Source organism: Podarcis cretensis (genome assembly GCF_951804945.1).
Source record: "Podarcis cretensis genome assembly, chromosome: 6".
In the NCBI taxonomy this organism is placed as follows: domain Eukaryota; kingdom Metazoa; phylum Chordata; class Lepidosauria; order Squamata; family Lacertidae; genus Podarcis; species Podarcis cretensis.
In genome coordinates, this window is record NC_137175.1 from 50825746 (window position 1) to 50850955 (window position 25210).

The 25210-nt window shown below is 43.4% G+C and overlaps 2 protein-coding genes across 3 annotated transcripts; both read right to left on the reverse strand.

The window, feature by feature from the left end:
* Positions 1-310: 310 nt before the first annotated feature.
* Positions 311-6875, reverse strand: LOC307218215 (E3 ubiquitin-protein ligase TRIM56-like). The gene is made up of 2 exons (XM_079980297.1): positions 6147-6875; positions 311-4352 (listed from the first exon to the last, which is right to left on the reverse strand). The coding sequence occupies exons 1-2, from the start codon at positions 6328-6330 to the stop codon at positions 2290-2292; spliced, it is 2247 nt and encodes a 748-aa protein (XP_079836423.1). The 5' UTR covers positions 6331-6875; the 3' UTR covers positions 311-2289.
* A 1041-nt stretch (positions 6876-7916) lies between these two features.
* On the reverse strand, positions 7917-17887 carry LOC307218279 (type III endosome membrane protein TEMP). Of its 2 annotated transcripts, none has more exons than XM_079980494.1 (5): positions 17693-17887; positions 15254-15354; positions 13836-14343; positions 12142-12285; positions 7917-10528 (listed from the first exon to the last, which is right to left on the reverse strand). In XM_079980494.1, exons 2-5 carry the CDS (start codon positions 15338-15340, stop codon positions 10140-10142), a joined length of 1128 nt encoding a protein of 375 aa, XP_079836620.1. In that variant the 5' UTR covers positions 15341-15354; positions 17693-17887; the 3' UTR covers positions 7917-10139. The 2 variants fall into 2 exon arrangements, with proteins under 2 accessions (XP_079836620.1, XP_079836619.1); XM_079980493.1 differs by lacking the exon at positions 17693-17887 and adding an exon at positions 17447-17683.
* Positions 17888-25210: the final 7323 nt, after the last annotated feature.

Here is a 25210-nt window from a genome sequence, read left to right on the forward strand (position 1 = left end):
TCCTGTTCTTTATATCGCACAAAGGTGAAAGCCAAGGACACAACACTTTTTCATGCTCCAAGGATTAGGCATGGCTTTGATATAAGGCTGTGGATCTACTGCAAAAACTCAGTAAACTATATGTATATCCTTCAAGATTTTTCCAACATGGCAAAAACCTCTATGCCTACTTAGAAGTAATCTCACTGGGACTTACTTCTGAGTAAATATGCAAAAAGAGGCACATAATGTCTCTCTTTGTGAAAAGTTAGTAGGCAACTTGAGACTTGCACTTTTCTACTGTCTATAAACCAGCTCCAAGTCACATGGCTTGAGAATGTACAACAAAATGGTTATTTATTCAATTTTATTAATATCAAAAGCATATACTGAAGAAATGTTAACAGCTCCTTAAGAATAAAGTAATGCACAATGGGGTACCCTTGACCCTGGCTACTCATGAGGCATGATGACATTCAGCAGAGAGGTACCTGTACTCCTCTTCATACCTTCAACAGTTACCAATTTCTTAGAACACGGATGGGGAACCTGTGGCTCTCCAGATGCTGTTGGATGGATACTCCAAATATCCCTGACCATTGGCCATGCTAACTGGGGCTGATGGGAGTTGGGAGTCCAAACAATCTCTGCAGGACCACAGGTTCCCCAACCTTGCTCCAGGAAAGGGGAGGGCACAGAAGAAGAGAGGAAGGAAGTCAAGCTACAACAACTCCAAAAGACAAAGGTAAGAAGCCCAGTTGGTGACTGCAACAGCTTTGAGGCTCTTTGAACAATGCCATAGTATCTGTAAAACTAATGGAGCGAAGGGAGGCTCAGGGGCCTAGCATAGGTGCAGGATGTTGAGGCTGATAAAATTCCTTCCTGTTTAATCAGAGGATAACTAGATGTAACAGGAACTAGATTTGCAGGCAGCATATGATCCCTTTACTCTTTAGGTTTTGGTCTTCTTTCCCCAGAAAATACATGTCTAGTCAACTTTCCCAAGCACAGAGCTATCAAAGGAAATTTACAGCATAGCTTGGTCAAAAAGGGAATGATCTGTAGGAACAATCTTGGCCTTGTGTTAAAAGACAGCAGAAAGGCCACCTTCCAATACGTGTGCTTGCAGAAGGTGATATTGGGCTCTACATCTTCAAGACTAGTCATTTGTGCATCCTTGGGCATACATGTGGAAAGTCAGGGAACTGGATGACTACTTTACTACCAAAATGAACAGCAGGAAGATTAGACAGTAGCTCACCAACAACGGATCTCGGTGCCGACTACATGTGCATATAGCCAGTCATAGGTAACATCTGCATGGATCTTAAGACATAGGCCTTGGCTGTGTGCCTATAAAAAGCTTGGAATACAATATTCCTGGTCTCAGCACCTCCACGTTTGCTTATGGAGCCAGTGACAGTTGTCAAGCCCTAGCAAAGACAGCATATTTAGTAGGCATTGAGTAAGGAACATGTATGCAAGGAGAATTATTGAATTTCTACAATTCCATGGGTACTCAGGGATTATGCAAGCGCATTAAATGCTTGTGAGAAGATGTATGTGAAAACACATCCACATTTCCACAAATCACACACTGAATGCATGTTACTGTTAAAATTACACTAGAAACTACGTTGCTTGTTCACATTGCCCCTTCTCAAAAAAATTCAATCTGATGGCAAGGCACAATAGTTCCTGGTCCACACAGCAGCAGGTGAAGAAAGTAGAATGTTATAAGCCTAGTCTTTGTAAATATAATGGTAGGACCGAGACCACCTCAGCACTAACCCTGATGCCTGAATTTGAATTATCAGATTAAAAAAGGAATAGCTGGTCTATTGCTCATTGAATGAAGGACCAAGCCTGCTGATGCATCTACAAAATTTGCCATGACCACAATGTCAGAGAAAGTAGGAATGTCGGTTCCAAATAAAAGTCTGGCCACCTGTTCTCATGGGTCCTTCGACTGAGATCTGCATTGAAGCAGCAGACTCCAGAGGTCTGAACAAAGACAAGATCATAGTAATTGTGTGAATGCAATGCATGGTTTAAAGGTACATGTAAGATCTTAATCTACTGCCGTTATTCTCAAGTCAGGCTCTAACAATAGCAAGAAGACTTCAGCAATGCATATTCATCTGAGTGTAACAGCATTTCTTACCCAGGGTCTGATCTCGGGTCTAGTAAAGGCTGAAGCCCATCTCAATATCTAGTTAACACAATAGTGCCAGTCTCCAGAAAGATGCTCAGTTTCCAGAAAGATGCTCAGAATTTCAGAATTAGGCACTTGATTCATACTCTAATGAGCTATAGCAAACGACCGTATAGGTAATAGACATGAGTGTTTCCATCTTCCCTCACTAAAATGAGGTTATTACCATCAATGGCCAGGACTCTGGGTCTTCCCATCTGACCCTGGCCACTGAACACAACCTTCCCAGTATTATCATATGGCGAGAACTGTATCACTTTGAACTGATCAATCACAAAAATGTTCCTGTCTTCATCAACACAGATGCTGAATGGCTTGGTCAGCAGTGAAGTTGAGGGGTTAAGCACATTCAGAACAACCCCAGACTTCTCCATGACCACAATTTGTTTCTTAATGAAGTCTGAGACAACAAACTCCTCCCAGCTATTTACAGCAATGAACAGGAATTTCCCCCCATGATAGTTGTCTGGCTGGACTCTACCAACACATGCCCCAGATGGGCTATACAATGAGATGGAACAGAGAGTTCCTTCACTAACAGCCACATAAGAGTCTCCATATGAGGCAAGGGGGTAGGACGATTCAGAGCCCCTCAGCTGCAGTTTACGCAGGAATAATCCATCAAGATTCAGGAAAAAGAGATGAGTCTCTGAGGAACAGGCCAGGATCTTTCCACACACAGAGATGCCACAGAAGACAGAATTAGATGCAGGCAAAGGAATCACCCCCTCAAAGTGGCCACAGGCGCTATATTGCTTTATCTCAGCATTTGCCTGATCCAAAAGGACGACTTGACCACTGCGAGGCACAACAGCAATCCCAGTGATATTAGGCTTTTGTTTGGTGAGGGATGGATCTAGCTGAAAGCTGAAAGCATACCCTGCTCTTCTGCTCCAGCCAGTGGAGGAAAAAGAGCTTTTAAAGTCAGATTCACTTGTGAGGGAGTCTTCATCTGAATCAGAAGGAGTGCCCGTAACCTCCCCACTCTCCTCGCCCAGAGACGTCAATGACTCACTGCCCAGCTCCAACGGCTGCGCATTTCTTGTGGGTTGCTCCCCAGGAAAGACAAGACTGAAAATTGATGCTTCAGAGAGTTGCTGGGGTTCATGCCAGGCAATGGTTAATTCTGGAATCTGACTTTGGAATTGTAGCAGTCTGTGCGCCTGAAGCTCCTCAACTCTAGTCCTGATCATTCCTTCCAGGTGAAGGATCTCAGAGTCCTTCCCAACACATAGAATACGCTGAGAAAACTCTTGAGTGTTCATTGCTTTGTCCTTCTGACTCTGCAGCTCCTTCTGTGCTAAACCAAAACGCTCCAGCTGCTCTGTTAGGAAGGCGTTCAGTTTTGCCAAAGCACAGTCCTTCTGGGCAAAGATGTAAGTAGTGATATTTTCCACATACTTGCAGATCTTCTCCTTGACACGTTCGCTCTCTACTTTGAGTTTGTCCATTGCCTCCTCCACAGCTTTCTCTTGTTCAGAGATGCAGGTAATTGTTCCCTGCAAGCTCTTGATCAACTGCTCTACAGAAGGTCGTTTCTGCTGCACTGCACTGGACATGGAAACCACTTTGTGCTGGAAATGTTCCAGCATGCGACAATCCCTGCAGATGGACATGCTGCAGGTATCACAGAAGAAACGAAGCGCCTCCTGTGGGTGATCTTGGCACCACAGTTCCTGTAAGAATCTTACCTCAGTGTCATAATGCCCAGCAAGGAACTCTTCCAGGTTCACCACCTTATGGTGCAGAGTGAGGCGGGAGCAGCAGTGGCCCTGGGAACATATTTGGCACAAGAAATCCTTGCAATCCAGGCAACGGGCAGTGGCAGCCACAACTTTCTGAGCACTAGAGCAGACTGTGCACTCTAGGTCCTTGTTGTGCTTCATCTGGAACAGCTCCAAGAGGCTATTAATGAAGAAATTGGTCTTCAGTCCCACAGAACCTCCAGGAACTTCCGACTGCAGACGGCACTCAGGACAATGTATGGTCCCATTTTCTACCAAGGGCTCTAGGCATTTTTGGCAGTAGGTATGCAGACATGGCAAGATTTTGGGTACCACATACAGTTCATAGCAGATTTTGCAAGTCAAAAAATCTTCCCGAATCAAATCCTGCAGTGATGGGGAACTCTGAGTTGCCATGATCTTGTCTGGTCGGTCTACAAACAGAACAAGAGACAATCAGCATGGCCCAACTGGGTCTTGCACCAGCTATGAGGCGGAGGTGAGTGGGTTTAGATGTTGTGTCAATAAACCTAGCAAGCTCTTTGCCTACTAATTCCAAGAGAGCCACACCAGACCTGTTGAAAGGGAGGTGGAAATGTAACTCAAGACTACAACCCTATGCACTCAGCTAGAAAATAAGTCCTGCTGGATGGAGCTTACTTCTGAACAGATATAGCTAGGACTGCAGTCAGTAATATAAATAAGGATTTGTGATTAGGGAGCCAGGAACTGCCCCCAAAGGAACTGGAAATAAAATTACCGCCTTCAGTGCTGTAGCACAAGGGAACTGGCAAAGGGATTGGAGAGAATAACACCTGGTCAAATATTAGCAAGCAGAGATGGGCTACTGGTATATTACACATTTTGTGCACCAGTGTAGAACTTTAGTCTAGGAAAAAGCATGAAAGCCATGCATAGATTACAACAATGGAACCAGAAAAAATATGGGAGGGGGGTGCAGGGAGAGAACTTTGCCCCATGTTAGAACTCTGAAAGGGAAATAATGGGGAAGAGCCCTACTTCAGTGGCTGGGCAGCTGCTGTCATGGACTTCAAAGACGCTGGAACTCAGGATAAAAGGGAGAAACGAGCTAAGAGGAAGACAAGTTTTGCAAACCCTCACCATGCTCAATTCCCACCCAGAAACCTATGTCCCCTCTGTGGATGTGTGAATCCAGGATTGGCCTCCACAGTCACTTATGGACTCCCTGTTAAGACCATGTTCACGAAAGACAATCTTACTCGGCTATGAGTGATCACCAAATAATAAGAGGAGCTCTGTATACAGAATGTCCCAAGTTCAAACCCTGTCCTATCCAGGTAGGGCTGGAGTGGGGAGGGGATTGCTACCAGTCAGTGCAGAAGATCTTGTGATAGATGGAACAATGGTCTGACATTAATGCTCCGAACCTAAGGAACATTCTCTGAAATATGTGATATGGATTTTGATGGGAGTTAAATTTCAAGCAATCATACTTGGGATTTCAGGCTTAATTTCCAGCTGGTGTTTTCGGTCTAATTTCCAAGTCCTGGCAGAAGTGTGTGTGGAGTTCTTTCAGTAGAGAATAATGAAAAACCCATTTAACTTGCCCTACTTAAATGTGCCGGGACGCAGGTGGCGCTGTGGGTTAAAGCCTCAGCGCCTAGGACTTGCCGATCGAAAGGTCAGCGGTTCGAATCCCTGCGGCGGGGTGCGCTCCCGCTGCTCGGTCCCAGCGCCTGCCAACCTAGCAGTTCGAAAGCACCTCCGGGTGCAAGTAGATAAATAGGGACCGCTTACCAGCGGGAAGGTAAACGGCGTTTCCGTGTGCGGCTCTGGCTCTGGCTCTGGCTCTGGCCAGAGCAGCGATGTCACGCTGGCCACGTGATCCGGAAGTGTCTCCGGACAGCGCTGGCCCCTGGCCTCTTAAGTGAGATGGGCGCACAACCCCAGAGTCTGTCAAGACTGGCCCGTACGGGCAGGGGTACCTTTACCTTTACCTTTACTTAAATGTGCCAGGGAATTGGCTCAGCAAGCGAGTCGGTCGAGATCGGGGAAATTGCAAAGCACCAGCGCGAGGAGAAGGAGACGCTTCGCCAAGCTCGAGAGCTGGAGGACGGAGCACCGGGCAGTTAGCTGGAAACCGCCTGCTTGTGGCCCGATCCTTTTCCTTCTATCCCTTTCGGGTTCTTTTGCGGGCGCCTCTCTCCCATTCCCCAGTCCCCGCCCCACCCAAGGCAGTCACTCACTTGCAAGCGCTTCCCGCGCACACGCCCAGCACACGGGCAGGCACCTTCCTCTAGGCAGGCAGTCCCTCGCCCGGGCGCAAGCGATTTCCGCCTTGGCGTCATTTCCGGAAGGCGCTCTACCTCGCTCATCTTGGTAGCAGAGCCGCCTCTTCTCCGGTTTCCTGTTTGAGTTAAGCGGCTCCATTTTGCACTGTTGAATCAGCGCGACTGGCTGCGAGCAGTCACGCCTCCCGGGCGCGTGGAGGGGGAGTTAGCTCTGTTAGTGTCCCGCCATTTTAAAGACTAGCAAATTTATTACGGCAAAGTTCGGTAACAAGTAGAAACGTAGGAAGCTGCCGTGTACAAAACCAGACCTTTGGTCCAACTAATTCAGTGCCTGTTTTGGGTTTTTTCATTAACGGCTCGTGGTTCTTCAGAGTTTTAGGAGCAGTTTCCCCCAGCCCTACTCGGGGGGAAAAAGCTGATACCTTTTGAATGCAAAACCTGTACTCTGCCAGTGAACTGTTACTCATCTCCCCCTTATGGCAGGAAGTTAGAAAAATGAAGTGTCATTATCAGAAAAATGGGGTGGGCTTATGCTGACCATACATCTGGCTTTACAGTCTTTTGAAAGAGGCCTGTGATTGAAGTGCAAGCCTTTTAAATATAAAGAATATAAGAAGGGAGAACGGGGGATTTGGAAGTTGCCCATAAGTAGAAAACACAAGCTTGGCAAGCTTGATCACGTGATCAGACTTTACACCACAGTAGTGAGGTATATTTTATTTTCATCTATAGTAGCAATTTCTTCATGTGTGCCTCTTAGTATATATTAGTATATACAAATCTGTCCCTTTTTTCAGAGCCTACTATCATTAGGCTGAGTGAGGGTGCTACACCAGTCAGCAGTTTCCAGGGAGTAGAGTAGTGGCACCAAGCTGTTAAGAGAATAGCTGTGTGTGTCATGTGGCCATCTGATGACCTGTGTCCTCTAAGCTAGCCTGCTGCCCTCAGATGTGGTGGAGGATGCTCTCCCATCACCGGTATTGGAGTAAGGATGTCTATTTATTGAGCATTCATCCTGGTTTGTTTGCAAGGAGGTAAGATGATGTTATTTCAAAGCATTACTCCAAACCTTCCAATGCATTTTCCCATCACTTTCCTTACCACAAAAAGTCCACTCTTTGGAGGAAGTATGATTGTTCTGCCAGAGCTTCTAATCAACTATAATTGTGCAACCTGAATTTCCCGTTAGGTGATTTAATCCCACCTGAAAATAACAATGGGGAACCACTGTCTTGTCTTTTGCTTCAGGCAACAAAATGTCTTGATTGGTCCTACCTCTTTTGACTTTCTTTTGGTAATGCATTTGCTCTAGTCAAACTAGATGGAATTGGGTTACTTTGACTCAAGTTTTTTTAAAAAAGCTTCACATGTATTTTTATAGATATCCTGCAGCAAAAGGAAGCCTCTAACCCAGCCCACTTTATTTAGATGTTTAAATTAAGTTTTGCATAGTTCCAGTGTGCTTGTCTGCACATGGACAATTTCTTGCTGGAGAATCATGATGTCCGTCACTTCAGATTTCAGACTCATGACTTCTTTGGGTGAAGCCTGTGTGTGTTGCTATAGATGTCTTCTGCAGGCCTTGTTTTGTTTATATCCCAGTTTTTGTATTGAACACAAGCTGCTTGCTTCCAGCACCTCTTCATCTTCTGATGTGATGCTACAAAACTGAACCATAACTCTACAGTGAGGGACAGAAGTCTGAGCAAACAGGGAGAAAACAGCTAAAAATGAGGAGTGTAATTTATTGCTATGAATAATTCTGGCAATACTGCACGACTAGCTGAAATATCTGATTAAGGCATAATGTGGAGACGGTATTTGCACAGAATCCCCTTGCTGTAGAGAAGTAAAGAGAAGGTGCAGCTCAATGTTTTGTTTGGCTAAAGGGAAAACACTGTATGATCTTATAAACCTTGAGAATAAACACCCAAATGATCCCATTTTCAGGGTTAAATTCACAATATTATCATTTGCTTAAAAACACTGGAGTGTATTTAATTATGAAACAGCCACACCACTGCACAGATTCTGGTGGAGATAATTTCCATTCAAGTCTCCCTTCTATTTCATCCTAGAAATACTTTCATATCACTTAAATGAGCAATTTCTTATTGATACAGTTACTGTAATAAAGGTGATGTTCGCATACTGGGAAACATATTGCCTTCTCTGATCCCAAAGCCTTATTCAGTTCACCCAAAACAACACTGGGTTGACATTGCCATATCAGGAAGGAATTGAAACAGCAAATGGGGCAATATTTTTTGTTTTGCACTAACATAGGATTTGGAGTTTATGAGGCTATACCTGATTCTACAACGTGCCATTGTTTCCTTTGCTTGATCCTGCTACAAAGCCCTCTCATAGGAGGAGGGAGAAACTCTTGGCTGCAATGGAAGCAACCTTGCCGTCATCCCCAGAAAAGGATAGCAGAAATGAGAAACAGGAGACTCTCCAGTAGTGAAACCATTGTGGTTTCAGTACTGACCAAAAGCTATATTGACAGAAGCACAGCTTCAGGGAAGAGGTGTACATGCCCACATAATCTGAAGGGCCTATGATGTACTGTCATCTGAACATCTTGCATCAAACAGGAGAGGTTCTAAAGCTGAACACTTAATGAAACTACCAGTGGTCAACTGGTAGTTGAAGAAAACTACAATCAGAAGGAAGAATAATGAGAAATTAGTAAGAGGAAGAGGAAGGATTGCGGCTACAGTTCTAAAGCCACTGCAATGGGCAGTTCTCATTTCAATTATACCAAGCACAGAGTGGATGGCTTACCTGGAAGCATAAATATCATTTGATACACAGATAAAAGAGATCGTATAAGGGAATTATATACACTGGTTGTACAATGTGCAGCCCAGGGTATGGAACAAAACCTAGATAGCAAAACACACCACTGCCTCAGTCCAAGCAGTGTTGCTGGTGTGAGTGATGCCAGTGGCAGCAGAAAGTGAGATGCTGCAATGCTCCTTGTAATTCTGCTTCTGTTTTGAACTAATTCCTACAAAGTTTGCAAGAGCTGCATCCTGGAGCTGCTTGCATGCAACACTTTACGTGCACTTCTCACTTATCACAGGCAACACTCAAAAAATGTTGGCCACAAACAAGGTGTGAATGAACCAAGTGTCCCTCCTAGCACATTCCTGTATTATCCTTAGAATAACTTCTTTGTTTAGGCACATCTCTCTTCCACATGTTGGCAACATATCTTCCAAAAATCTCACAGCAAGGCTCTTCTCACAATTTCCACTCCATCTTGAAATACGTTGGAACCACTACAAAATTAAGAAACTTGACACTGGTTTTAGAGAGAGGCCATGCATAAACATTGTAATGATGGGTGCTAGTCTGGACTTTTTACTTTTTAGTCTGGCTTCTTTCTGTGGATCAGTGCAGCTCTTCCTCTTCACTAGCTTGGGTACAATAGGAGTTGTCCAACAATATCTAGAGGGCATCAGTTTGGGAAAAGCTGCTCTTCACCATTCTCCCCACCTCTACTACATGCAGCTTTTCCTCATGTACATTGAATATTTATCTGATCAAGTGTATGCTAGGACTTTAAAGAACAACACCACATAATTTGGGGTTTTTTACACTTAAAAACTGCTTCCACAGTGGGCTGGGTTCATTAAAATTCTGCTTGTCTTTCAATAGCCTAAACCTGCAGTCTAGTACACAATAATGTGGGAGGTAATCCATGGATAACCTCAAATTACACAAATGAAATATATTGAGAAGCTAACGCAGTTCAGTGTACAGAAAACGGGGGGAAATATAGTTGTTGGCAAGAAGCTAAGGGTTGTAGATCAGATATTGGTCTGAAGCCAAAGAGCAGGTAGGAGAATCTGTAACAAGAGATAACTAGAAGCTCCTAGAAAATGGGGTGATAAGATATTGGAGAATATGAAAAATTGGTGCTTGGTTCCTGATATCCTCTCAAAGTTTGAAATGGGGTTCCAATTCATTCTCTTTCTCCTCTGCCACCTCCTCCTCCTCCTCCTCTTCTTCCTGCAAGCCTTGATTGGGTTCAATGTAGTTATCTTCAATGAAACCATCATCATCCTCTGCAGGACACCCAGCTACTCTAGGGATCCCTTGGTTCCTCCCATAGGCCACATCCATGTCAGCTTCCTCAGCATGGCTGCTTCCAATGGAGCGGGAATCAGGCAGCCGTTGATGGTTGTAGCTGGCACGGTTCCTCTGCAACAATTTGCATTTAGCAACCAACGCAATCACAATGGAGATGGCGATAGCCGAAAGCACAAATGCAGCAAAGTATGGCCAGCTATGAGCAACTTTTCCAGGGGGAAGTGTGGTAGTAGAGGCTGCAAAGGAAGGGAAAGCTGGTGTATAATTAAAATACTCACTACCCATGTTCTCTTTCATGAAATATATTTGACTACAAACCTATGTAAAAACTTACTCAGGAAAAAATCCTGTGAGTAAGCATGCATTGAATTGCATGGCACACCTCTGTCTTTTTTCTTAATAGGTATGAACAGGGGGAAACCATAGTTCTATGTCCTTTCTTTGATGAAAATAGTACAGTGACAGAGGTCATTGGAGATATGAGCCACTCTCCCTGGCAAATGGCACCCATTCCTGGGCTAAGCATATCAAGCTGAAATTGGAAGTTATTGATGTCAACACAGAGTAGTACAGCAAGCATTTCATTCACTGAGTCAGGGACTACAGTGGAGCCTGTCACTGACCTTCCGTGCCTGATCCTTCCCTTCTACAAGGTTATCTAATATTGGCTTAATACAATAGTGGCATAAAACACAGCACAATGTGACTAGAAGAAAGTTTGCTAAGAGTAATCTGCAAATCCAGCCCCAGCTAACTAATCTAGAGCAAAACAAAGCCTAAAATTCTACCTTGTTCATTTGTGGATGAAGGCATTCATAGAGATTTGGCTCTTTTAGGGTTGGGTTGATTTGAGGTTTTTTTCCTGCCTTGGGATCATCATTGTAAGCTTCTCATAACTGTGTGGAAGCTGGTAGCTAATTATCTCATTTGTAAATGACTGTTGCAAGCACCACCACCATCAGGAAGGATTTCCTGCTTTCATATAGCACTGTTGTGAGCAACAATGCTGGTAAACAGGAAACACAGAAAGAAGCATGTCATTAAAAACATTTTTCATTACCAGGGTTTAGAGTTACCCTTTATGGTTTTAATCAGAATGGGATACCTCTGTCAACCCTGCCAAATCATCTCAGTGTGCCTGGATCAGCAAAAAACGAGCAGGAATTGGCCTCCCTAACACATGCTGTTTGCACTGGTGACTGCGACTCTAATTCATTCTCACAGAAAGCTCTCCTAGGGGAACACCAGCGAGTGATGGTTCTGGGATTCGGTGGAGAAAAAATGTTAAATGCAAAAATTACAAAATGGGTGTTATAGCTCATCAGAAGGACCCCCAGTTTATTGAGCATTTGTCGTGATTTGTTTGCCCTAAGGTTGCTGAGATGATGACATTGGTTATTTCTTGAACACTCATACAGTTTTGTTTGCAAGGACGTTATATGTCGTTAGGTCAAGCAAGTGTTATGCCAGGCTTCCTCAACCTCGGCCCTCCAGGTGTTTTGAGACTACAGTTCCCATCATCCCTGACCACTGGTCCTGCTAGCTAGGGATCATGGGAGTTGTAGGCACAAAACATCTGGAGGGCCGAGGTTGAGGAAGCCTGTGTTATGCCATGCTTTCCTGTGCATTTTCCCATCACTTTCCTAACCACAAAAGACCAGTATTGGGGAGAAGCACATTTGTTGTTCAAGACCTCCCAACCTGCATTTATTTATTTAGTTATTGCCTATCCTTTACCCTAAGATTCCAGGGTGGGTTACATAAATTAAAACCTGAATCTGCTGGTATGTTATTCAATCCCACCTGAAAATGGTGACACTCTGGAAGTGGCCTGTCTTGCTTCACTTACTGTAATTTTTAGATGTCAGGTTGCCAGTAGCTGAATGTTCATCCGGAGGGGCCCTCACTTTTATTCTGTGTCCCTGGTCCTGATTGTCCAGAGTTCTAATCTCTTTAGTCTGGAGCTCTAGACGTGAATCATGGATCAGCTCAGCTAGAGGACACAAAAGCTGTTAGTGTCCATTCACACTAAGAGATTACAGTTTATTTTCCATCCTAGGTTCATTCCATTGAGATAATACAAATCTTAGGTGGTTTTATGAGAGGCAAAACCTTTTGCCCACCTCCCGGTTTGAGACTGCCTAAATCGACTTGGTTTTCTGGGATTATTCCTCAGTCTTCATTTTGTCAGATATGAAGCCTCTATTCCCTCAATATAAGCAGAAATACTGCAGTTGTGCAGAGAGCTTGTCATAAACACATCTTATTGGGTGTAGTCAGTGACACACTGAAAACCTGCCCTCCATTGGTTCTATTTTGTATCCTCTTTTTTTTACAGGAGTATTTAATCTTATTATTGAGGTTGAATCATGACAAGACAGAAGTACTGTTTTTGGGGGACGGGGCGGGCGGGTGTGGGGGATTCCCTGGTCCTGAATGGGGTAACTGTGCCCCTGAGGGACCAGGTGCGCAGCCTAGGAGTCATTTTGGACTCACAGCTGTCCATGGAGGCGCAGGTTAATTCTGTGTCCAGGGCGGCTGTCTATCAGCTCCACCTGGCACACAGGCTAAGACCCTACCTGCCTGCAGAATGTCTTGCCAGAGTGGTGCATGCTCTAGTTATCTCCCGCTTGGACTACTGCAATGCGCTCTGTGTGGGGCTACCTTTGAAGGTGACCCGGAAACTGCAATTAATCCAGAATGTGGCAGCTAGACTGGTGACTGGGAGCGGCCGTCGGGACCACATAACACCAATCCCGAGAGATCTGTATTGGCTCCCAGTACGTTTCCGAGCACAATTCAAAGTGTTGGAGCTGACCTTTAAAGCCCTAAACAGCCTTGGTCCTGTATACCTGAAGGAGCGTCTCCACCCCCATTGTTCATCCTGGACACTGAGATCCAGCGCCGAGGGCCTTCTGGTGGTTCCCTCATTGCGATAAGTGAGGTTACAGGGAACCAGACAGAGGGCCTTCTCGGTAGTGGTGGCCACCCTGTGGAATGCCCTCCCTTCAGATGTGAAGGAAATAAGCAGATATCTTATCTTTAAAAGACATCTGAAGGCAGCCCTGTTTAGGGAAGTTTTTAATATTTAATGCTGTATTGTTTTTAACACTTGATTGGGAGCCGCCCAGAGTGGCTGGGGAAACTCAGCCAGATGGGCAGGGTATAAATGAATTGTTGTTGTTGTTGTTGTTGTTGTTGTTGTTGTTGCTATTTAGAAACCAATTATCAGAGACTGTGTGCATGTTTTCCCATTATATGCCTCAAGCAGGGGCATACAGTATAGAGTTCCATATAGGCAAGCGAGCAGCCTGCTTGAAGAGGACAGGCCACTGCTCTGCCATTTTCCTTGGTAGAAGGGTTGCTTTTCTTTTAACTAGTCCTTTTATAAACTTCTATCATACCCAGAGAACCACAGTGCTTTCTAGTTGGATGCAACCTGCTGCTTTTTTGTTTTTGTTTTGGTTTGAACACTGAGTATCGGGAGCTCCATGTTTCTGAGTACTGTCCACTCGACAACCCACTTCCCATTGCTTGACTCACCTTCTGTTTGTTGTAGTCCCTGTTGGGAAGGAGTGATGGAGGCACTGTACACCCAGGGATTCCCCTGAAGCTCAACATGATGGATTCTTTGCACGAGTAACCGAGCAAGTTCAGCTGAATATAACAGCTCATTGTCCTGCAGGTCCAGATGGACGAGGTTTCCAGAGACAGGAAACACAGAGGGTTCCAGATACTGAAGTTTATTGTTTTTCAGGAGCAGTATGTGAAGGTTTTTCAAGCCCAGGAAGCTCTTTGAGTGCATGCTGGAAATGCTGCAACTGCTTAAATCCAAGAGGTGGAGAGCACCCAGGTTACAAAAGAGGCCAGGATAGAGAGTAGGAATGGTATTGCTGGAGAGGTTTAGAGAATGCAGAGAAGGGAAGTTTCTCAGAAATGTTCCATGTCTGGGCATTATCAATGAGTTAAAAGACAGGTCCAGGTTGGTGATATGTCTGGGAAGAGATTTTGGAGCACGGAGAAGGCTCTTTCCACTGCAGGCTGCCCATCCCTGTGAAGAATCATACTACCGGCATGAAACCTTAAGACATTCAAGCATCATCATTCAAATCAATTATTTGGTTTGGGTTGAGATCTTTCCCTAACAGAATCATTTAGCTACTGGGCGACAGAAAAGCTTCTGCAGCTTGCCTTCACTTCAATTAAAAGTGGTTGGGACTGACTGCCAAGTATATAGATGCTCAAATTTAAGGCTGCTTTTGCATGCTACTGTTAGCAAATAACCATGTTTTACAAGTTGCAACATCTCATGTAAGTTTTTTTTTTTTTAAAAAAAGTGTTAAATTTCAACTAGAGTGCTCTAAAGCTGAAGCAAGCTGACATTTCCCGCACATATGTTAGTGACATACTTGAAATGCATAAAGGAGTACTGGCAAAATCAATTACGCAGAGATTATGCATACCAACCCTTCACTTGGGCTGCCCTCCTGTTGACCTTGTTAATCTCCCCAATCTGCCCTTTAGAGTAGCAGGGATCAGTATGGGGATTAGGGTTGATAAAGCTGAATAGCTAAATCACATATTGATCCAGTTTAGTTAAATCCAGGCTATGTCTGGAGTAGTTATTTCACTAGGATTGCAATCCTGTGCAAACATACTTGGAAGTAAGTTCACTTTCACTGACTTCTGAGCCTTGGATCAGGCTACAGGACACAGTTCATGACAGTGTTCATTATCGTATATAAATAACAACCATTGGAAGAATAAGCCTCTGTACAATAGTGTATGCTTTAATTGTGAATGTAATTAGAATGCATAACTTTTTTAAAAAAGTGGGAAGTGGAAAAATCTGGAGATTATCCCATACAGCCAACCTTTAATCAGATAAACTGATCAAGATCTTCCAGGATGCAGAATTTTCAGATTATTCTTCACTATATACAGATGTATATCTTGCTTACCTGATTGTCAATATTGCAGGGATGTCCTGATGCCACAGGCCATACCCAGAGCATGCTGGAGACCCAGAAATACCAGGCATCTTTCATTTTGCTTCAGGAAGCTATAAAAGAAAGAGAGGAATGCCATGGCACAGTTGGTGACACAAGAATCCTGGAGACCTGCTCCATGGTAAGAAGCGGGTGATGTGGGTAGGATGGGTATGGCAGAGCAATTTTCAGGGTGCTTCCCAGAGCCAGTGTGGTGTAGTAGTTAAGAGCGGTAGTCTCGTAATCTGGGGAACCGGGTTCGCGTCCCCACTCCTCCACATGCAGCTGCTGGGTGACCTCGGGCTAGTCACACTTTGAAGTCTCTCAGCCCCACTCACCTCACAGAGTGTTTGTTGTGGGGGAGGAAGGGAAAGGAGAATGTTAGCCGCTTTGAGACTCCTCCGGGTAGTGATAAAGCGGGATATCAAATCCAAACTCTTCCCTGTCATTAAGAAGTGCTGGTGCCTTTCAACTCCATGGCTGTGAATGCAGATTCCTTTGTATTGCATTTAACGTGGGGAAATGCACACACATAAACTGTATGGGTGGACTTTGCAATATCTGGCCTTCAGAAACTAATTTGGTATCAGGAGTCCATTCTAGCGGTTAAAGCCAAGACAGGTTGGAGAGGAAAACTGAAGGAAGAAGTACAAAATGAATAAAAGATCTAAAAACCATGAGCTTTGAGTTCCTCCAGATAAAGTGTTCGTTCAAATTTCACTGTGATTTGCTTGCACAAATCTTACATGGTAGTCTGGTCTTTGTTGAACATTCATTCTGACTTGTTATTGAGTGGTTATATGACAATGAGCATTCATCTTGATTTGCTTGTGAGATGTTCGCACATCTTGTTAATCATTTGTTTATCCCACTCTTTTCTAATCATGTCCTCATCACTTTTCATATTTCAAGGTCTGTTGTTTTTTAAAGTGGATTTGTTGCACAAGGGCAACAGAGCACTTTAATCCACTTTAATTGCGCAAACAGCTTGTGCATGCTGGAGTTTACTGTGTTTGCAGCTGTTTGCATTCCCATTTAATTTGTGTATGACCTTACAACACACAACTTGATGCACCCCCCCACCCCCAGCGGTAAATCCAGGTTTACTCACTTGGGGTCACATAAAGTATTTTTCCGTGCTTGGGGGTGAGTGAGTCAGTTGTCACTTTCTGTTGCTCTCCTGTCCACTACTTCCTCAGTGCGTATATATCTTTCCCAGCTGTCCTCATAACTATTTCCAGTGCACTCCTGAATGATTATTTTCGCCCCTTTTGGTTCCCCATATTTGCACAAACCACAAAATTGTACAAACAGACTACATTTAAAAATTCTACACTAGATGTATTTGGCAGTTATCTGAAAAGTGCTCTGAGAATTTACAATTTTTTTCATTTCTTTCCCAGCAAGCTAGTAAGAGCGCCTCAGGAGCATAGCCATAGCTCAGGAACACGTCAATTGCCTGACTGTGTGTCTCTGCACACTATTTGGCAGGGAAATTTTTCAAAACCACAAATTGCACAGAAAGTTATCTGTGTGCATGCCCTGTTAATACTTAATCAGCATATAATGGAATCAACAAATTAGAAGGCAGGGTCACACACAAAAGGGTATGAAAGGGAAAGGCTGAAATTACTCCTGATACACAAATTCACATATGTGCAGGTGTGAACCACTCCAGTCCAATTCCAATTGGGCAGGGCTGTAAGCAAACGAACAGCTAAATAATACTCAAATGTGCACAAGACCCTAAAGTCTGAGTATGCACTTCAGTACCTCCTGCAAAATACTAACAGCCTGGAGGCACCCTTGGCCCTTAAAAAGACTAGTAGAACATTGAAAGATCATGTTGAGGTTGGAATGGAGAATGGCTGAGTGCCAGAGACCTGAACAGGAAACGGGGAAATCAAGTAGTGTACAGAAACAGGACAGATGGCAAGCATCTGAGCTCAAAGACTAGCAAAGCAATCATAATGAATGAAGAGAAGAGCCTAGACAAATACAGCAGTTGTGCTGATTCTAATAGGTGCCCTTTGTAAGACAGCCAAACTTTCAGGACTAGATTCCTGCACTCATTCTGCAAGCTGCATTTACACATGGCGAGAACAGCAGTTGTTCACACTGTTGCATCCAAGGCATACAAAATCTCAGAAGCATATTACTGCTTACTTTGTGCTAAAAAAGGAGGAAGACTGGCTTTTTAATTCTGAACCACGCCCAAGGCGACTTCACCCCTGCCTCCACACAGACAATTTGGCACTGCCAGAGTCAGGCGAGAAACCTCCCCCCCCCCCCACCAAAACAGCACAGGGAGTCCTGCCATGAGGGAGAGTTACTGCAATTTAAAATGTTTATTCCCTTTGCCTGGTTCTCACTCTTCCCCAAATATTCCCTGCAGGCAGAAAAATAATTTACCTCAGGAATCGTGCCAGTTTGCGTTTGTGCTCTCTCTCTTCCTGGGTCTGTGTACTGTGGGAGTGGCAGATGCTGAAGAAAATGGAGGGTGAATGTGAAAAAGGTGAAAGGTAAAGGAAGCCAGTTACATATTAACTGGAATCGGCACCTCTTGTCTTTGGGACACGGTAGGATCCAAAATAAGGCTCTGGTCCTAGGACAGGAGGAAGGGAGGTGTCCAGTAGGCACTGTTTGCCCACAGATGAAGAAACAAAGTCATAAAGGTCATGTGCAGACTTGTACGACTGTTTACATGGATGCCTGCATTAATTCTGAATGACACATTAATCCTGAAACATATACAAAGAGTATTCCTGGAAGGGCTATAGCTCAGTGGTGGATTGTATGTTTTGTATGCAGAATGCCTCAGATGCAATCCCAAGCATGTAGGGTTGGCAAAGACGCATTGCCTGAAACCCTGGAAAGCTACTGCCAATCAGTATAGGCAATACTGAGACAGATGGATCAGTATTCTGGACTCTGTATTTGGAAGCTTCCTATGTCTTTTGTGTTGTACATGTGTGATTCAGATTGCACATCTTGTGAGGGTCTCCTAGCTTGTTCCTGCTTACAATAAAATATCAAATAGGTGCCCTGTCCATTGAACACCATGGGGGTTTTCAGGCAGGCAGGGTTAACACTACAAACAAATGTTGATATTTCACGGTGATCTGCAAGCAGAATTCCACCCTGAAGGTATTGTGCTTTTTCTTTGTGTACATCCAACTGTGTTCCATCTATACTAGTTGGTGTTAACACAGCCATATGGGTGGGAAAGTACAGTTCACCCAAGCATTTGACTTTTTTGTTGAACCTCTCCTCTCCCCACCCCATAGCCCGCTCCTGCTTTCTGCTTTAGTGCTACCATTTTAGACCAGCTGTAGAGGAAGCTGCTGCCGTCTGGCAGAGAACAGGAAACAGTGTGCAAAGGAGAGCCAACTTTTGTGGAAGAAGGAAGCATAAAACACACTCCACCCTGTCTTATATGCTGTGGGGATTTGAGAAAAAAATGAACCGCCCAGGCTCAGAAGCACATTCCCTTAATTCCTCTCACACCTTTTGCTCTGCCCTCTGGGGTCTCCAAGGGTGAAGTGTTCTCTGTAAGGGTTCACAGAGCACTCACAAAATAGCTGACCACAGAGTGTCATTAGGAATGGGTGGGGAATTACTTTGTGGCTGGATCCCCTGGTCTAGGGATGTGGTGGCTTCTCCAGCTGTTTGAGAGGAAACGGGTTCCCTTAATTAACAATAGTACAATTTACTGTGAGTATTCTCTGGTTCTGTTAAAACTACCCTGATGTCCCTTATTGTATAACTGCTTTCCTTGTTTTTATCTTTAGTATTTTGCCAGGCCAGTGGCAGAAGCAGCCTGTTCTATAGTTCTCAGAAAAGAACCTCCAGTACAAAATGGAGGGTTGTTTCTTTCTTCTTCTTTTTTACATTTTTAATGTATTTTATTTTTTAAAAAGAAAAAAAGCCCCACAAAATCATGGCATTCAAGTTGGTTATTGAATTTTTCTGTCACAGTCTGTGTTTCTGGGAATTAACAGAAATTGTTTATTATTAATTTAAACCACACACCAGAAATGAGACTAAAAATCAGGCTGGAGAGTGACAAAGAATAATCTGCAGGGGACTTCATCAAAACAAAGTATGAGCAGCCCTGGTTGTTTCTAAGTACAGTCGTACCTTGGAAGTCGAACAGAATCCATTCCGAAAGTCCATTTGACTTCCAAAACATTCGGAAACCAAAGCACGGCTTCTGATTGGCTGCAGGAACTTCCTTCAATCAATCGGAAGCCCCTTCGGACGTTCGGCTTCCAAAAATAGCTCACAAACTGGAACACTCACTTCCGGGTTTGGGGCGTTCAGGAGCCAAAACGTTCAAGTAAGCTGTTTGAAAACGGAGGTATTAAGACACGCCACACGATTTGGGTATGTTTGGTGTTTTTGAAATATCTTCATTGTGGACACCCCACTTCAGGGCTGGCCCAAGATATTTTACTGCCTGAGGTGAAGGATGAGGTATCAATGACACACAAGACACATACTGAAACCAACTAGAATACAGTGGTACCTCTACTTCCAAACGCGATCATAAATAGTAAAAGTCCGTAAATAGAGAGCCGCTACTGCGCGTGTTCGAAGCGTGATAGAGCACTTCTGCACACTGTGCGAAGTGGACAGATCACTTCTGCGTGTGTGTGCACGGTGTATACTTCCGGGTTTGCCGCGTTCACAACCAGAAAATCTGTAACATGAAGCGAACACAACCAGAGGTATGACTGTAGTAGGCTTTCTTTCTTTCTTTCTTTCTTTCTTTCTTTCTTTCTTTCTTTCTTTCATTTCTATCCTGCCTTTCCTCCCAAAGGAGCCCAGGACAGCAAGCTCGAAATGTGATGGAGAACAAGGAACATACCGTATTTTTTGCTCCATAAGTCTCACTTTCTCCCTCCTAAAAAGTAAGGGGAAATGTGTGTGCGTCTTACGGAGCAAATGCAGGCTGCACAGCTATCCCAGAAGCCAGAACAGCAAGAGGGATTGCTGCTTTCACTGTGCAGTGATCCCTCTTGCTGTTCTGGCTTCTGAGATTCAGAATATTTTTTTTCTTGTTTTCCTCCTCCAAAAACTAGGTGCGTCTTGTGGTCTGGTGCGTCTTATAGAGAGAAAAATATGGTAATCAGTTTGCCAGGAATTAGAATTGGTAGGAGTGACTGGCCGCTGCTTTGGAAAGGATACAGGGAAAATATTAGGTTTCTCTTTTTTTTTTTTTAATGATATTTATTCCAATTTTAAAGGTTACAAAAAGAAAACACTAAATTCACAATAAATACAAACAGAGAAAAAATAGAGAGAAAAAAAAGAAGAAAAAAGTAAGAAAGAAAGAAAAACAACACAGAAAAATACGAACAAAAAACAAACCAAACCTTCCCATAACTTATTTTTCATCTGCTTATTTCCTTGACCTCCTCACACCTCCCTTTTTTGTATTCTAGTTCAATTAGATGTTTCAGCAAATCCTTCCAACTTTGTTTTTATCCTAATAATTTATCTTGGTATATTGTTATTCACGTCTTTCACAAATTAAGAAGTCAATTTTAACCTAATTGTCAGGGAACTGCCATCGGAGCCAAGGGTGATGGTAAGGCTCCCCAATGATGCTGGAGAGGGAACCAGCAAGGAGAGAGGGAGAGCTTCCGCTGGGGAAGGAAATAGACGTGACGCCAGGGAGAAAGAGGGGACTGAGGGAGCTTTGGAGGAAAGGCTCCGGGACTGTTCCAGCGAGACCAGCGGGGAGAGCACAGGACCTCCCCTTGGGACGCCCACTCTGCGCAGAAAGCTTCCGCGCAGGGAAGCTAGGCGACGACTTGGTGTCAAGGAACTTTTATGTTGGAGGAAATTCAGGAAACGCCCACTGACGGATTCTGCCAGTGATTGAGACAGTCACGGAGTACTGACTGTCCAGCCAGGGGAAAGTTTTAACCAAACTACTCAGCTTGGAGCAGTTTGCGCCTTACGCACAAGCAACCCCAAACCCCATTACACTAATCCTTATATCATTTCTGCTAAGACCACATTACTTCATTCCAACAACCTTCTAACATTCCTTAATTTTACAATGTTCCTGTAGATGGACTTTAAATTTTTTCCAATCTTCTTCCACTGACTCTTCACCTTGGTCTCAGATTCTGCCAGTCATTTCCGCCAATTCCATATAGTCCATCACTTTCATCTGCCATTCTTCCCGGGTGGGTAAATCTTGTGTCTTCCAATACTTCGTGATGCGTATTCTTGCTGCTGTTGTTGCATACATAAAGAAAGTTCTGTCCCTCTTTGGCACCAATTGGCCGACCATGCCCAGGAGAAAGGCCTCTGGTTTCTTCTGAAAGGTATACCTAAATACCTTTTTCATTTCATTATAGATCATCTCCCAGAAAGTCTTAATCCTTGGGCATGTCCACCAAAGGTGAAAGAATGTACCTTCGGTCTCTTTACATTTCCAACATTTATTATCGGGCAAATGATAGATTTTTGCAAGCTTGACTGGTGTCATGTACCACCTGTATATCATTTTCATTATATTCTCTCTTAAGGCATTGCATGCCGTAAACGTCATACCTGTGGTCCATAACTGTTCCCAGTCAGCCATCATAATGTTATGTCCAACATCTTGTGCCCATTTTATCATAACAGATTTTACCATTTCATCCTGAGTATTCCATTTCAACAGCAAGTTATACATTCTTGACAAATTCTTAGTTTTAGGATCTAACAGTTCTGTTTCCAATTTTGATTTCTCCACCTGAAAACCAATTTTCTTATCCTAATTATAAGCCTCCATTATTTGGTAATAATGAAGCCAATCCCGTACTTTGTTTTTTAGTTTTTCAAAACTCTGCAGTTTTAATCTGTCTCCTTGTTGTTCCAAAATTTCCCAATATTTCGGCCATTTGGCCTCCATATTAAGCTTTTTCTGAGCCTTCGCTTCCATTGGTATTGGTGCCAACCACCTTGGAGTTTTTTTTTTGAAGCAAATCCTTTATTAAACAGTGCTTTCCTGACATTATGGTTTTTAAACGCTTTATGTGCTTTGACCTTATCATACCACAAGTATGCATGCCATCCAAAAACATTATTGAAACCTTCCAAGTCCAAAATGTCCGTGTTTTCAAGAAGCAGCCATTCTTTCAGCCAGCAAAATGCAGCCGATTCATAATAAAGCCTAAGGTCTGGCAGGGCAAATCCACCTCTTTCTTTTGCGTCGGTTAATATCTTAAATTTTATTCGAAGCTTCTTGCCCTGCCAGACAAATCTAGAGATATCTTTCTGCCACTTCTTGAAACAGTCCACTTTGTCCAAAATTTGCAATGTTTGAAACAAAAATAACATCCTTGGCAACACATTCAGCTTTATCACAGCAATTCGGCCTAGCAATGATAACTTCAAATTTGACCATATTTCTAAGTCCTTTTTCACTTCCGTCCAACATTTTTCATAATTATCTTTAAATAAATTCACATTCTTAGCAGTCATATCAACCCCTAGATATTTCACCTTCTTAACCAATGTTAGTCCTGTCTCCTTCTGAAACCTCTCTCTCTCAATCTCTGTTAAATTTTTCTCTAATACCTTAGTTTTCAGCTTATTCAACTTAAATCCGGCAACCTGACCAAATTCTTGAATCAATTCCAATACTCTTTTAGTACTAGATTCTGGCTCCTGTAATGTCAATACCAAATCATCAGCAAATGCTTTCAGTTTGTACTGTTTAGCTCCGACTTGAATACCTTTAACCAATTGGTCCTTTCTAATCATATTTAGCAAAACCTCCAGGACCGATATAAAAAGCAATGGAGAGATTGGGCACCCTTGTCGTGTTCCTTTCTCAATCTTAAACTCTTCTGTAACTACATTGTTCACAATTAATTTAGCTTTTTGTTCTGAATAAATTGCACCTATACCGTTTTCAAAACCTTGGCCTACCCCCATTCCCTGTAAATTTTTCTTCATAAAACTCCAAGAAATATTGTCAAAGGCTTTCTCCACGTCCACAAATATCAAAACTACTTTGGTATTAATCTTCACTGAAAATATTAGGTTTCTCCTGCCCTTAGCAGAAGCAGGAAGAAGTGAAGAGGGCAATGGCACCTGTCAGCGCCCTTTATGTTCTTGCAGCCAGCTGGCAGCCAAGCTCCTAACTTCCTCTTAGCAATAATGTAGAATTATTAGGGTTGTGATCCACCTGACTCTTTCTTAGAAAAGGGAAATGTGCTGAAAATTCTCCCCGCCCCAGTCTTTCTGCTTCCTCCCAAATGCAAACCAGCCATCCCTTTGCCAGGATCTGTTCCTGTTCTCTGTATGTATAAACACCCCCCCCCCCTGCATTCTTTCAGCAAAGATTATTTGATGCAGCCTTTTAGCTTGGGGTCCTGCCAACCTAGCAGTTCGAAAGCACATCAAAGTGCAAGTAGATAAATAGGTACCGCTCCGGCGGGAAGGTAAATGGTGTTTCCGTGCGCTGCTCTGGTTCGCCAGAAGTGGCTTAGTCATGCTGGCCACATGACCTGGAAGCTGTCAATAAAGCGAGATGAGCGCTGCAACCCTAGAGTCGGACACGACTGGACCTAATGGTCAGGGGTCCCTTTACCTTTACCTTTTAGCTTGGGGTTGTCAGTTGTGCTGCTGGCAGGGCTCCAATGCTTTTAGCTGTTGCACAGGTGGCAGAAATTCAACAGATGAAGCATTCCCTGCATTATTTATTTTTCACATTACTTAACTGATGCCCACTTTAATGTCTTTTAGGCTCCAGGTAAAATTAATCTGTTCATTATTGAGCATTCATCCTGATTTGCTTGCACAAAGCTGATGTAGAGGTTATAGGATTCTGCTCTTAATTGAGTGTTTGTTCTGATTTGTTTGTGGGGAGGTCATTCACCCAGGACATTTAACAATATTTATTAATTTTCTTGAATGATTTGGGGCTGTAGTTATGTTTTGTGTGTGTGTGTTTCATGGATGCGTTTTGCTGGATTTAATACTGGCCTTTAATTTACGATGATATGATAATTGTTTCAAATAATTTTTGAAAGCCATCTTGAAAACTACAGTCGAAAGGCAGGACAGAAATATTTTCAATTCATAAAAATTCATGCCCTACCTCTTGGGTGATGAGGGAAGGCTAAGATCAGACTGAGGTTGCTGGAGCCATGCCCCATTTGCCCTAGTGGACTAAGCTGCCACCTCTTCACATCATTCTCTGGGACTTTGAAACACAGAGCACAGCAGCAATATAAATGACCCACTCAGTAGAAATTCCCTCACCTTCCAAACATTTGGTTGAATAGGTTGAACATTTGGTTGAGTAGGAACATGCTCACTTGTTGCTTTATTCATGTGGAATTCAATCACTTATCAGGTTGCACAATTAAAGTTGATCTTGCACAACAAATCTGCTTATCCAAAAAATCAGACTTTTTGTGATAAAGTGACATAAGGAAGCCCACTGGATAACTCGTGCTTTTACACAATATCTTCTAACCTCCCCTCAAACAAAGCAGCATGCATGCTCATTAAACAACCAGTGTTATTTAATCTGCCTGGAAACAAATCAACTTTAATTCTCAATAAACAAGTTGTCTGGAAGCACCCACACCCCAACATTCAAGTGGGGGAAAGGAGTTTGGGTTTTTTAATAGAAAAAATGCCAATACACATATCATAATATCATACCTGTTTACTAGTGTTATAAATTAGGGAGTTGTAGTGTGAGGGGTGGTGCATAGAAAGCTGATTTCTCTAACCTTGTCGTCTCATAGAATCAGTTTACAGGGTTCCCTGGAGAGAAGTAACTACAGTGAAATCTGTAGCATAAATGTTTATATGCACACACAAGACCAGAAATGTAAACACTATATACATTCAGCATTTCTAGTTTCTACCACTGGAGGGATCCATAACCACACTGGACTACTTGATCTG

What these genes read in the sequence shown, in the direction of transcription:
- LOC307218215 (XM_079980297.1), bottom strand. Translation starts at nt 6,330, where the DNA reads ATGGAGCCGCTTAACTCAAACAGGAAACCGGAGAAGAGGCGGCTCTGC. An exon ending in TGCGCGGGAAGCGCTTGCAA is followed by an intron (nt 4,353 to 6,146) that starts GTGAGTGACTGC and finishes TTCTGTTTGTAG; the next exon opens with ACCGACCAGACAAGATCATG.
- LOC307218279 (XM_079980494.1), bottom strand. Translation starts at nt 15,340, where the DNA reads ATGAAAGATGCCTGGTATTTCTGGGTCTCCAGCATGCTCTGGGTATGG. An exon ending in CCTGCAATATTGACAATCAG is followed by an intron (nt 14,344 to 15,253) that starts GTAAGCAAGATA and finishes GATTCTTCACAG; the next exon opens with GGATGGGCAGCCTGCAGTGG. An exon ending in GGGACTACAACAAACAGAAG is followed by an intron (nt 12,286 to 13,835) that starts GTGAGTCAAGCA and finishes TGTGTCCTCTAG; the next exon opens with CTGAGCTGATCCATGATTCA.